Below are 14695 nucleotides of genomic sequence, written 5' to 3'. Positions count from 1 at the left end.
GTGGATGAGGCACGACTACGGTGTTGTTATTGGCAGAAACACAACGACTCACCCTCATTTATTGATTTCATAATATATGTTGACCACAAGCAAACAATGAAGCAACTTTCTCATCAAACGGTATAGTAAGATCCCCAGGCGGATTTGATACCGTTGGACTTCTTCTCATTCAGGGCAAACAATTCAAGACGTTTGAAAAATTCGATTAACAAAAATTAATGCACTGCTAAAGGTTTTGAAATATTTGTAAAAAATAGCAACAAAATCAATTTGTTTCAAGGTATATTGTCATCGAATTATGTCAGTAACCACTTTTTGAAATTGGCTCAAGTGAAATTTTGTCAAAAATTCTATTCCTGAAAATTCGAAAAAAAAAGACAATCTTGTCATATTAATGTAACTGAGGACGGTCAATGATGAATACTAACGCGAAAAACAGCGAAAAACAAAGTCGGAGCCCAATTTCTTGTCAGTCTGGTGATGTAAAATTGCAATGTGTTGCTACTTTGAAAGTGGCATTACATAAGGGGTCAAGACCCATCTCTTTTATCCGCCCGGAATGAATCGATGGCGACGACATTTTCATTAAACTCAAATCAAATTACCTATTGTTTATATCAACAATTGGTTTTTTACTCTCCTAATTCTGTTGTCAGACACATCGCTCATTTCAATTCCGTTCTCATTATTCGGAGATTACATAACCAACGAAAGTGGCTATTAACTCACTTGCTACTGTTTTGGGTTTGACAAATACTCAACGGGCGTTCTGTTCAGAACTTGCCACGGTCACGGTCAAAGTCTTTAAACGACCTTGCTACGCTTACATGTTATAAATTATTCTTTTGTAACGACAATATAGAAAATCTTGTTTTGTTCTCATGAATCTCGACAGCTACCAGTTTGGTGTTACAGATATTTGGCCCCACCTTCATATTTTGATATAAATACGTTGGAAATATTGCAAACTGTATCATTTGATCTTCAAAGTCAAATAACAAACCAGCAAAATGTTCAAATTCGTAAGTATTATTGAAATTAGTACCTTACTACCTACTAATAATTTTTCACCAATAATTTTTCGTAAGTTTCACTTCATAACGTTTGAAAGTATATTTGTACAAATTTTCATTTCCTACTTTTCCTTCTATAGGAACTAAAATGAAATTATTTTTATAAACGGCGGGTTCTCATAAGTCGTTTTAGAAAGAAGATTTCTGGCTCTCTAGTTATCTATCATTGAGTGAAAACTATGGGAAACTTTCAGAAAACTAATCTCTCCAGAAAATATCCCCTTTTCAATTTTATTGTGTAAGCTTGTCACACTAATTACATTTTACATTCCTTCATAACAGTTTTCATCAGGTATAAATTGTTTTTCATGTCCATTGAATTGTTTTCTCGTGACTGATGAAAAGTTTTGAAATCATTATTTTCAATGAACGAATTGAATTTTCTGGATTCAACATTATTCATGGACTATTACATTGATTTCTTCAGGAATTGATAAACAGTATACAACAGATATATACTAAGGTGAAACTTCCAAGTTTGGTCGGAAAATGAAAAAAATAAACCTAAATTTGAGATGGGATTTGGGAGGTTTGGAATATATTGAGGCAAATTCAAGTACCAATAATTCATGTTCATATGAACATAACCAAATTATTCTATGTTCGTATCGTAAATGATGCAAATGCAATTTTATGACAGTACTGGAATATTTTACTCAACCTCTGGATGTTTGAGTAATTAAAATCTTTCTCATTGAATTCAATGTTGACTCCATTATTGAATTCATTGACTTCAGTTAACTGATTCAGAAATAATTCATTCTATTACGCGAGAAACCTTACAATAGATTGAATAAACACAAAATCCCCTCTTTTTCAATTCGGGAGCACCATTGATAATCAGTCTCAAATTTCCATCATGTTTCCATCATCTTCAAGTTCATTTTCGGACATGGGACTGTAGTCAACATCAACTACATACATACATACATGTACTTCTACTTCTACTTCTGAATTCGGAATTCGGAATTTGATCTTCAAATACACATTGCATATTTTTGATATCAAACAGTTGTTCCTGATTATTGAGTGTCTCATCAAGTAGTGTGGAAGAGTCATGAAGGTGGCGACTTTCAGCAGCAGCAGAATAAATGGATTCTTCACAACTATATGGATACAAAACTTCGGGGAAATATCGACAATAATAAAATTCACTCACCCTTTTGGTACCTTTGATTTCGGGTTGTACCCTTTTTTTTCCTGCCTCAGAATCTAATACCATTTTTACCAATTTTCTCGCAATTCATGACTCCCTATCAAAATATACCGTCAATACACTGTCGATAAAACACTGGTTGCCGTTAATGATAATAATCATTTACCTACTAGATCGGTGATTACTGAATATATTATTGATCTGCGAATACAACCCCAGGAAAGTGAAAACGTGGAAAAATGGTGTATTACTTCATGAACGATTAAGAACGAAACTAACCGACATTATAACTAGGAAGTGAACGATACTCAGAAGAGAACCAAGTCACAAGGAGGAGTCCAAGCAACATTGCTACTCGTTTCGTTGAATATCTAATCGGAACCAGGCCTTTAGGTCCTTCTGATTTATTCTGTCTCCTGCAATGATCCAGTCAGGTTCCAATCATTTTTCAAGCATTACTACACATCTGGCACTTGGCTCTGGCCTGAAACATGACCCCAGAGTACATATTTGTCGCATAGTGCCATAAACTCATTTTCACAAAAATATCGCTTGGTTCCTTTCTGATACGCATTACCCAATTATTGTTTCTAATGTCTATGCAGTCTTTGTGGATGAGATGAATCAGTTTTATAATTTGTGGAAAATCCAGAAAAAGTGCCTTCATTCCTGTTACCAGAAGATAATCAGTAAAAATGAACGGCAAGCTGAATATTCTAAATTCTCAAAACCTTTCTCCCAAGAAGTTATTTTCATGAATTTGAATAATTTATTATCAAAAAAGAAAACCATTAGTACATGAAATAGTACCTACCAGTACGGAGTGAAATCTAATTGATGATAATTTTAGAAAGATGAATTTTAGAGGGATATATAATATTCTAAAAATTTTTGAAATCCACTGCGAAGTCATTGCAATTTATCCGTACTTTGGTTCATCTAGATTTTATGCTATTTTAAACGATGTTTTTTCTTACAGTTCGCTATCGTCTTCGCAGCCATCGTGGCCCTTGCAGTAGCAGCTCCCAAACCTGGCCTCGTCGCCTCACCATTGGTAGCATCTGCTCCTCTTGCTTACACTGCTTACCGCGCTCCCCTGACCTACGCCGCTGGATACTCACCATACGCAGCAGCTCCTTTGGCCTACTCCGCATACGGATCATATGCTTACCCCGCCGGATATTCCATTCACTACTGATGATATAACTATTGATAGAACATTCGAAAAAAATCTGGAAATGATATTTACAAAATTACTGTTTGGCAAATAAATTCTAATTAACTATTATCCCAATACTTTTATTCAGTCATCGATAGTTTCTAATGGTACTGAGTTGTCGCCTAAACATAATTTTGAGTACATCTGAATTGAAAATATCAAAGCTTATGATCAAACGTAGATCACAGATGAAAAGATGAGATAATTCCTAAGCACATAAGTGAGTCATAACGATTTATTCACAAATAATCCAAGAACTACATCTTCATTCACTGAATAGAGCTGACGATGTAATTTTTGAACCCATCAATCACAAAAATTTATCACTATTTTGATAAAAAGTGAACTTTCTTGTTTTCCACTTTTCCTTCTGAGGGAGAAAACCTGCTTTGGAGACCAGCTGACAGTGATAGTGTTGTCCTATCAGTGGAAGTTAGAGTTGTCAATCAGCAGTAATTCCATCATTAATGATTTTACTAATGCTGGAATGGATGACACGCACGTCATTTATTGATTAGCAAATGGAAATGCAGAAGAAACACTGAGAATTTACCAGGACAGATATCTTGATAGAGTAATTTCATGTGCTAACGTATTAAGAACGCTACATACAAGATTATGTGAAACTGGGAGTTTTAATAAAAATGCAGGTGGTGGAAGATCAGAAACTGTAACAACGTCTGAACTAGAAGAAGCTATACATGATGCGATAGAAGAAAATCCTTCAAATAGTGCTAGGAATATTGTACTGCAGTTGGAGTCAGAACAAAAACCGTATGGAAAGTTGTAAAAAAACCTCCTACATCCAGCGGATCCGAGCTCTACTGCCTCGGGATCATCACCCAAGACTAATGTTTTGCTGGTGATTGATTCATACGATGGCACACAATAATATTTTTCACCAAAGTTGCGGGATGCTAGTACGAACTTTCACATCGACCATTTTTGGGCCGTCGAAAATTGCCACATTTTTGGAGAAAGTTATTATCCAAAAATGTGGCAATTGTGTGGTTATTGGCCAATTTTTTTGGCAGGAAGAATAATAGGTAAATCCCAGTTTGTTAGGAGTGTCGGTACTTGTCAGAGACAATGTTGTTTATGGACAACGGGCCACCAGCTCATTTTATTGTTCTTGCTCGTCAGCATCTAGACATTACCTATCCTAGCAGAATTGGATGTTCAGGACCTCACAATCCCTCTAAATTTTCAGTTACGGGGTAATCTGAAGGCTCTCATTTATAAAAATCCCGTACTCGATGTGAACATTCTGCTCAATTACTCTGAGGTCGAAATTATTTAATTTTGGTTTTTATTCTGTTGTCTATGGATAGTTTTAAGAAGTGATTTTTTTTCGGAAACGAAGCTTGATATGGTCTATTCCTTACTGACACTTCTCAATCTTGCAGTCAAAAATAATAATTTTCGTGAATTATGGATATTCGGAATTATCGTCGTATCTCAATCCCATCGAAATTCGCGAAACTTCTCGAAATTGTCATCTACAATCGCATACATTCCTCAGTTCGTAATATCATATCTCTGCAACAACATGGATTTATGTAAAACGGATTCACCATAACACATTTAATTGTATTGACCCAAAATGTTAGTGATGTCTTAGATAATCGTGGTCAACTTGATGTGATATATACTGATTTTGCTAAAGCATTTGATCGACTTGATCACATGATCTTTCTACAAAAACTTCACCAATTTGGTTTTCCTAAATCAGCAGTACTTTTCATTGAATCCTACTTACTTCAATACAAACATTTTGTATCTTATAACGGCTATGATTATTTTAATTACAATTCTTCATATGGAGTACCTCAGGGGTCGAATCTCGGACTACTTCTGTTCTTATTATTTGTTAATGACCTCAGTTATTATGTCGAGTGTAATGAGTTATTTTTTGTAGATGATTTGAAAATATATTTACCTGTCGAAACTATCGAAGACTGTAATACATTGCAACGCAGTTAGAAAATATACGGACTTAGTGTAAAGTAAACAAACAATATATATATATATATATATATATATATATATATATATATATATATATATATATATATATATATATATATATATATATATATCAATGCATCCAAATGTGAAGTAGTGTCTTAAAGTTCACTTTACTTCCATATTCCATATGGATCTCTTACCATAACATTCAATATTGAAAGTCTTGAATTACGCAGAAAACTTGCTGGAATAATTTTTCTGTATAAATTCCAGCACAACAATGTGGATGCTATGGAGGCGTTATTTTTATAAATCTCTATGTGCCACATTTTAGAACTAGAGGTACAAAAACTTTTTACAGCCGACTGGCCAGAACCAATTTGTATCTCAAGTCACCTATCTTTAGCATTTGCAATAATTTCAATTCAATTTCAAATTTGTGTGATATCAATTTTGATTCCTTAGAATATATTTTTGACACTGCATCTCAGTATTTCATGGAGAATTTTTAATTTTCTGTTTATATTTATATATAGTTTTTTTATTTTATTTAATTATATTATGATATTCAATAATTTTCTCAAATTGCTCATATTGTAACTTTTTTATTATAAGGATAGATATTACTTTTTTTCAACATACTCAGTTAACCCTGTAAATGGTTCTTGACTGTTGGGTAATAAAGCCTTTTTTTTTCACCGTAGTGTGCGCTGGCCAGGCCCTATCCCCCGAAGCCCAGATACATTCGGGAGGGCGTGCCAGCATTATCAACCAATGACCACTCCCCCCACCATGGGGTAAGTGATCATTGGGTCCGAGAATCATGTGCCCTGAGCAAGCGAAGTTAGCCAAGAATGACAGCCTTCTGCATCTGTTTGGCTAAGATTTCTGCCTTAGTGTGGCAAGCCGGTATGATTTTAAGATTCGAGAGTAGAAAGGACATCATTTCACCAAGGACTTCAATAATCAGAACAGCCATCTTGACAGAGTGATCTGGATAGAGACTGCGGAGTACGACGAAAAAATCTCGATATTTTATCCGTTTTTCCTCCTCTTTTCTGACGATATTCGTCTCGCCAGGAGCTGAAAACTACACGACAAATATCGTTTTGCTCTGGTGTTCGAGAAGGACTACATCAGGCTTATTAGCTTGCATGAGCCTGAGGGTAGGAAACGAATAGTTCCAATAAATTCGGCACTTCTCGTTTCCCATAACGGATTCAATATCCCCCGGAGCGGGGGGCAATACCGATGTCTCGTCAATACCGTAAAAGTGCAGTAAATGGTAATATAGCACTTTTGGGGCCGCGTTATGTCGATGGATATAGGCCGAGACCGCATATGCTGGACATGCTGATAGCTGATGATAAGTGCATTAGGGTTATTATTATTATTATAATGATAATTATTATCATCATAGAACACTAGCGACGAAAAAGTGGCATTTTTAGTTGCCTAATCTAAAACAATACAAACATTTCAAAAAAAGTCAGTGGCGTTTTTTGCCCACTGAGAAGCAACTGGACCTGATAATTTCAATCTAGCTTGTGTTAATTGAAAGTTTCATTACTTCAAATAACTGTAGCAACTTTCGACCAAATCAGTGTAAAGATATTCATGATATTTTATAATAACCTTTTTTTTTTAACTCCAACGCCCTGTATCTCAGAAACCAAGCAACTACGGACATATGTTCATAGGAAAACACCCTGTATATCGATGAAATATTACTATTTCTATTCTTGAAAATATGAAGACACAATTCAGAAATATATAAGGATGGAAAAAACTTTTACAGCTCTCATTACTAGGCACATTCCTGATGGAGCTGATTATTTTTTTTGTGCAAAAAAAAACTTTCTGGAACGTGGTTGCCTATCCCCAGAAACGAACACCATAACGCATATGACTCTCCACTTGCTCGTAATGAACCATCAGCAATTGAAGATGTGTGAGTAGTACTGCAAATGAATTGCTGATATCAAAATCAATGTACTTCATTTACAATCTAGCTAATGGGTGGTAGACTTGGTATATCATTCATAGTGAGATCGGGTTTTGTACATATTCTTTGGCGGTTGTGAAACCGAAGTTGTTGGTTCCATCCAATATTCTTGGTTCAGTAGCTTCGGCTGTACGTTAATATAAGAGCGGGCAACAGCTAGTAATTCATATTTTATCTTTTAAAATACACTATGTAATGAATAGCTTCGAGAGTCGAGTTATGTTACATATAAAGAAATTCTCGAAACTAACACAACCGTCAACGATGTCTGCCCTCACGCGATTGCCTGCGTCCGGATCATAGCTGTTTATTTTTTGTGTTATTTTCGTGTTCGCCTTGTAAGTGGTCCATTCCATTATCAAGCAGGACAGATGGTGGTAAAGTTGTGTTTAGTAAATGCTAAATTTTTAATTCTCATCGCAGAAAGTGTATAGATAGTCTTCCTTTTTTGCTACTCCTGCTGTAAAAAGTTTCAGGCAAAATTGCACGAAGTAGTATTGTACAGTTGTGAAAATGGTTTACATTATTCAACACTGAATTAAAATGATTATAATTTTTGGAGAAGTTGGAAAGTGCGCACGAAAGGCGGCATGTCTTTTCAACGAAATACATCCTGATTGTAATGTAAGTCACCGGTATATGCTTGATTTATGAGTTTTACGAAACTAGTTCAGTGACAAATAAAAAAAGAAATAATAATAATAATAATAAATAAATAAATAAATAAAGAGTACTGAATGAAGCAGCTCAAGCTCAAGCTCAAGAGCTCCAAGAGGATGATTATGATAGGAGTTTTGCGGGATCATGTCTTATCGAGTCAATAACATCCCTAATCTTCTGTTGAATATCTGTTTTCTGAATGACAATGTTATTAGACGAAATTGTCGCTATTGGAGTGACGAAAACCCACATATTTTTCGGGAAGAGTATACAGAACACCCACAAAAAGTTAATGTTTAGGCTGGTATTCTTGTAAATGTCATTATTGGTCAATTACTTCGGGAAAAAACTAAACTGGCAATCTGTACTTTGAAATGCTTGAAGAGACTATCGATTCCCTCATATTTCACGAGCTAGAAAATCAAATAATGCAGGAGGGTCTGTTACATTTCTAGCAGGACGGTGCTCCACCTCATTATTTTGTATTCGTCCGACAAGGTACGAACAAGGGATTTCAGGATACATGGATTGGCAGAAGGGAAGCAGTTAAATGGCCTCCGAGATCACCGGATTCAATACCCTCAGATTTCTTTCTTTGGTGACATTTTGAATTCGTTGTTTATAAAACACAACCTTCTGATATAGAAGAACTCAAAAAACAAATAACAGCAGGATGCCAGTCAATTCCGTACTGTTAGAGGGGAGTTCGAAAACAGACTTCTCGCAAATTGAATTTAATTTTGTAGAAGAACAATAACCAACACGTTATACATTCATTTCTGTCATTCAAGAATTGATCTCCTACTTTTCTGATCACTTTTAATGAAAGGACTCAACTCAATAAAGCATATTAGTACAGGCAAATTTGAATTACATGTGTAATTTTTCGGAAAATACTCATAAAAAATATCAACTCAGAAGATCTTTGGAAGCAGAATTGAACGCCAATCAAAATAATGTACCACTTGACCTCCTTCACATTCAAAATTCTAAGAGTAACATGTACCCCTCCTAGGGGGTTGAATCACGAAGGCTACAAATAGCCTTCGAAAGTGTCCCTTTCGACAATGAAATTGACCTGTTTTTTATTGTTACTGGAGGGAAGATATTATAGGAAGTTTTCAAATTGACACCCTGTATATAGCAATTCTAAACACAGTAATATATTTAGACAGATTCAGATGGATTTGAGATGCAGTATAATATATTATCGTGCTACAATATAGAGCATTTTTTCGTCGTGTAGTTGTTATATGAAATTTTTCAATATTAAAAAAATGGGTTGAGCACTAAGTATCTGTGTAATCTTCCATGAACACCAGAGTTGACCAATTTACATTTTTTTTTTCTTCTGAAATTACTCAAAATGTGAAGTTTACGAGACTTACTGTCACTCCGCATAATTTGTGCTTGTTTCAAAAGTATTTGCAATAAATACATTCGTTCTGTTATAGAGCCAACTGCGAGTATTTTCAGTATTTTATGATTAGAGCTAATCCCAGTATTATTTTTTTCTAGAGTTTGTTTTCATTGTATTTGTTGTAGATTATATTTGAATGAAGGAATCGAAAAGGAAATGGAATTCCAACAGACAACATGCAAGTCATATATAAAATAATTAATGAATATCCTTAGGTCAAGAAGCTTCAGCATTCATATTCAATATGTGGATATCAATAGCAATTAAATTTTTCTTTCGAAAATATTTCATAATTTTGAAACATAACCATTTCGAAACTTACTTCATATCCTTTGCATATTAAACCTTCAAAAGACCGTTTTTCTCTAAAATTCGCTGTTAGTACAATGTATCATGTTGGAAATTAAAACTTATCTATTCATATATTTTTCTGAGAATAGCTCAATATTGAGTTATTCGCTAATATCAATATCAACAGACAAAAACAACAATGTTTAAGGATTGTGTAAATATTATTTCTATCCAACATTCTTGATACGGTTCAATAACAATAAACTTTTTGATATGAGCTTCTGCTTTTATTGGTCGTATGAACAATATCAATAATAGTGCGTATTTTAAATTGAATATTCAATACCAGTGCTTAAATCAAAAATGAAATAATTCCTCATCATTCAGACCAACATTTGTAACTACAACTCGTTGAAAGACTTTCAGTAATTTGAAATTAACATAATATCAATAACGTCCACAAATGCATACCATGAATTCATCATTGAAATATCGAAACAATGAAATGGGCCACACAAATCTTGTTTGATATTCAATTCATTACGTTGCACAGCCAAGGTTTTTGGACGGCTTTCACAAGATTCCATTTTTTCAACATTCGTTCCTACACACGCTGATGCATAAACATTCAACCCCACCTCCTGATTCTGCTATAAATATTGAGTATATTTCTGAAAATGTATCATTTGTTGTACACAGACAAATATCCAATCAAAATGTTCAGATTCGTGAGTATAATTTTTCATTGATATTTTTTTCTTGAAAATAGATTCATAACCCATTAGAAAAAGTAAATCAATATTATTCACATTTCAAATTTGCCCAAAAAAAATGTATTGATATCATTCCTGAATGCAAAGAATATATTGAGAATGCAGTTTCAAAACGAAAATATTTATCAAGGTATTCGTTAAATACGTGTTATTTAATTTAAAAATGAGGAATTTTGCTCAACCAGTTTTGGATATTCATGTTATTATGAAAATTCTCCTAATGTTGCTCTCATACTACTATTCCTGAAAAATGTGTCCTGAAACTTCTAATCTGACTTTGTGATGCTTATTGACCATATTTACAGAGCAACTTGCAGGATCTAAAACAGATGAAAACAACAATGTTTGAGGCTTGTGTAAATATTATTTCTATCCAACATTCTCAACAGAGTTCGATAACAATGAATCTTTTGATATGAGCTTCTGTTTTTGTTGAACGTGTGAACAATTCAGTCACATGATTAGTTTCTATTTAGAAGGGGTATATTTTCGAAAAGTAACTGCAACACACTAAGATGGAAGTTTCTGATTCATATAATAGATCCTGACTTTTCTGTTGATGAAAAAATGCCTGAAGCAACTGCATTTCTAGAAATTTTTCTCTCAGAATATACTATAGCACCAGTACAAATCACTGAACAATATAGTTAGACAGGCAATATTTCTGACATCACAAAAATGTATTCTCTAAATATTTTAGATTTTTTTTTAAAATAACAAGCTTGATCTATGTGAATACATCTCGGAAAGTGAACGCTATAAAATCGATTGTTATTACAACTAATTTTGTATGATCATTCATGTGATCATTCTTTGGATATCTCTGTACTTCTCTGATCGACGCTCCTTTCCAAATAAACTCAATTGTGCAGAATTCATATTAACTGCTTGATTTTTTTCCAGTTCGCCATTGTATTCGCCGCCATTTTGGCCATCGCAGTAGCTGCTCCAAAGCCTAGCATAGTAGCCTCCCCACTTGTAGCCTCTACCCCTATTGCCTACTCTGCTCCACTGACATATGCTTCTGGATATGTTGCAAGTCCTTTGGCCTACAGAGCTCCTCTGGCTTACTCCACCTACGGATCATATGCGTACCCCCATGCTGCACCTCTTTTACTTTAAGGTTTCATTTGATGGGATGATGTATAAAACGAATGTTTCAATCGATGATAACTAAATTGCTGTTTTCTGAATAAATCCAATCAAATCTCATTCACAGTGTGTTATTTCGAAAATGAAGCTCTATCCATCCATTTTTTTTTGTTCCAATTCCAGTTTCAAGTGAAAAACCCAACAAGCGTAATCATACATTGCAAAAGTTCCAAAACTTCTTCTGAACCTGAATAAAGATAGTAAAAAATTGGATTGAGAGTGGGAAGGTTGAATTGGGACTATGAGCAACAAGCTAGGAGAATGTTTGAGAGTGCTTTGCCTCATGAATGGAGATATACCACCAGAATCTAAAATACATAGAATTATTTGATAACTACCATGACTATATAGAATTTCTATCAGAGTAGAAAGAAGAACCCCACAGATACCTGTAGTTAGTGAAACAATTTGGGGTTCACCGAAGTTATAAAATTCGTTGCGCTCGAATTAGATTTGGATATTTTCAGATCACGCATGACTCAAATTGGATTTTCTGTTCAAGTGATATACAAATCATACAAATACAACTGCATCATGCCTAGACCATATTTTTTAGAAATGAAAGTAATCGTATTCATGATCTACATCCAGCCCTTCTAAAAGTAGCAATAACAGATCATTATCCAGTATTAGTAGCATTGAGTAGTATTGTAAAGAAGGAAAATCACCCATGTCCAAATGTTCATAAGAAATTGAATGAACAGAAATTAATACTGCTATTGCAAAATCAAGTTGGGATGGAATATATGTAAACTCAGATCCAAATGAAGCTTTTGATATATTTTTAACTCACATGAGAGTTCAGTCAAATACGCGACAACAACACTTACATGGAAAAAAGGAGAAAAAAGAAACCATGGATATCACAGGGCATAATAAATGCGATAAAGAAACGAGACAAATTATTTCATTCATACATAAAAATTCCATTAGATAATGACAAAAAAATTTAATATGTAAGGTATAGAAACCATCTGAACAAATTAATTAAAAAAACTAAACAAGACTTTTTTAATTCAGAAATCTGGAAAGCTGAAAAAACACCTAAAAGATTGTGGGGAGTTATAAATGATTACACGAATAATTATCGAAAAAGTCACGAAAATATCAAGAAAATAAAATTAAATGACAATTCTGAAATTACAGATTCACTTACAATAGCTGACCAAATAAATAATTATGTTTCACATGTAGGGCAACATTAACAGAAAAAATCACATATTCAATTTAAGAGCAAAAATTTGAATATTAAAACCAACTGATAAAGAGGAACTGAGAGCTATGTGTTTGACCTCAAAAAAGGGGAAAACACCTGGACAGGATAATATAAAAAATGAAATAATCAAACTTTCATCTAATTATATATCAGAACCACTTTCCTATATTTTTAATTTATGTATAGAAACTGGTAAAGTACCAAAGCATTTCAAAACTGTTACTATTAAACCATTATACAAAGAGGAGAAAGAACATGTGTATCAAATTATCGACCAATATTCTCAACTTCATCATTTGCCAAATTATTCGAGAAAATCATAAAAAATAGATTAGTGAAGTATTTGAACCAGAATAACATTATTGCAGATACACAATATGGTTTTCGTGAAAGCAAAAGCACCCAAGACGCCATTGCAAAACTTACTTGCATGAAATATAATGCTGTTGATACCAAGAAAAGTTGTTTGGGTGTTTTCATAGATCTGGCAAAGGCTTTCGACACGGTTAGTCACGAGCTTTTGCTAGAAAAATTGGAACATCTTGGTGTGAGAGGAGTGGTGTTGGATTTGTTTAGAAATTTCCTAACAGGTAGAAAACAGCGGGTTGAAGTTAATGGAGTCGTGAGTTCGGAGGAATCAGTTTTATGTGGTGTTTACTAATGTCGTCAAATACTTACTATCAATAAGCTGAAGACCATATATTTTGCTCTGGACGAATCTCTGTTGAGTTACGGAATAGTTGGGTGGGGCGGTGTTAGGAAAATGTACCTAAAACAATTGGAAGTTGTTATCTGAAAAAAGAACCTTTCCAACTGATCCATTATATAAGGATTCAGTAATCATGGATATTCGACAATTATATGTGAAATATATTTTGAATTTTGCATTAAGTAACCAGACATATTTTGAAAAAGTACATCATACTCACCGAACAAGGGCATTGATTTCAGATTATTTCAAAATTCCAAGAGCACAGAAAGCTGTTGGGCAGAGAACTTTTACCTATCTAGTACCTAAAATATACAACACATTGCCAGAAAGTATAAGAATTATTTATAGCAAACATATATTCAAGAAGAACATTAAAGAGTGGATTCTCAAAACGGATAAAACCTTTTTCCATGTGATAATTGATCCTTAGTAAAGAAAACAAATTGAATTGACGCAATTAACACATATCTCAGATAGAACAGTGTTTCGAACTGATTATTAAAAATTCCATTTCTATTTATTTTATTTTATTTATACTTATAGTTTCTTTTTCTGTTGTGTCTCTTTTCAAAATTTGATTCGCTAGCAGTATTCATTAATTAAATTATCTAATTATACTCGTTCTGCTTGTAAGTAGTTGTCATAGAAAGGTTCGCCAGAACCTAAATGACTGAACTATTTTATTTGCAAATCTGTGAATGATTGAAATTTAGTACATGTATTTTGTTATTGCGAACGAAAATTATTATTATTATTCAAATTATCTGATTAAGTGGTTGATATTAGATGAAATTGTTTCGATTCTATTTTGTATTGACTTGAGGGACAATGAAAGTTTATCTGAAATAAACCACTTTTTAACAAATATATTTCATATATGATCGAATTGGCCGATACTTGATGATAATCCATAACTAGCTTATTCAAAAAACACTTTATTGTGAGATTTTCACTAAACAGAATTACAAAAACGCAAACCATACAGTAGCTTCTTTGGGCGTATTTTTACCAAAGACTCTCCACATTGTTCTGGAAAAAGGTTAGACTTTT

At 33.7% G+C, this 14695-nt stretch overlaps 1 protein-coding gene across 1 annotated transcript; it reads left to right on the top strand.

Moving 5' to 3' along the window:
• Nucleotides 1-863: 863 nt before the first annotated feature.
• On the top strand, nucleotides 864-11777 carry LOC111512086 (uncharacterized). Its single transcript, XM_074173402.1, has 3 exons — nucleotides 864-1022; nucleotides 3209-3424; nucleotides 11469-11777. Exons 1-3 carry the CDS (start codon nucleotides 1011-1013, stop codon nucleotides 11685-11687), a joined length of 447 nt encoding a protein of 148 aa, XP_074029503.1. The 5' UTR covers nucleotides 864-1010; the 3' UTR covers nucleotides 11688-11777.
• Nucleotides 11778-14695: the final 2918 nt, after the last annotated feature.

This window comes from Leptinotarsa decemlineata, unplaced genomic scaffold (genome assembly GCF_025532065.1).
Source record: "Leptinotarsa decemlineata unplaced genomic scaffold, Ldec_3_MD MMD2_tig00000251_RagTag_RagTag, whole genome shotgun sequence".
Lineage (NCBI taxonomy): Eukaryota > Metazoa > Arthropoda > Insecta > Coleoptera > Chrysomelidae > Leptinotarsa > Leptinotarsa decemlineata.
This window is presented reverse-complemented; position numbering and strand designations above follow the sequence as displayed.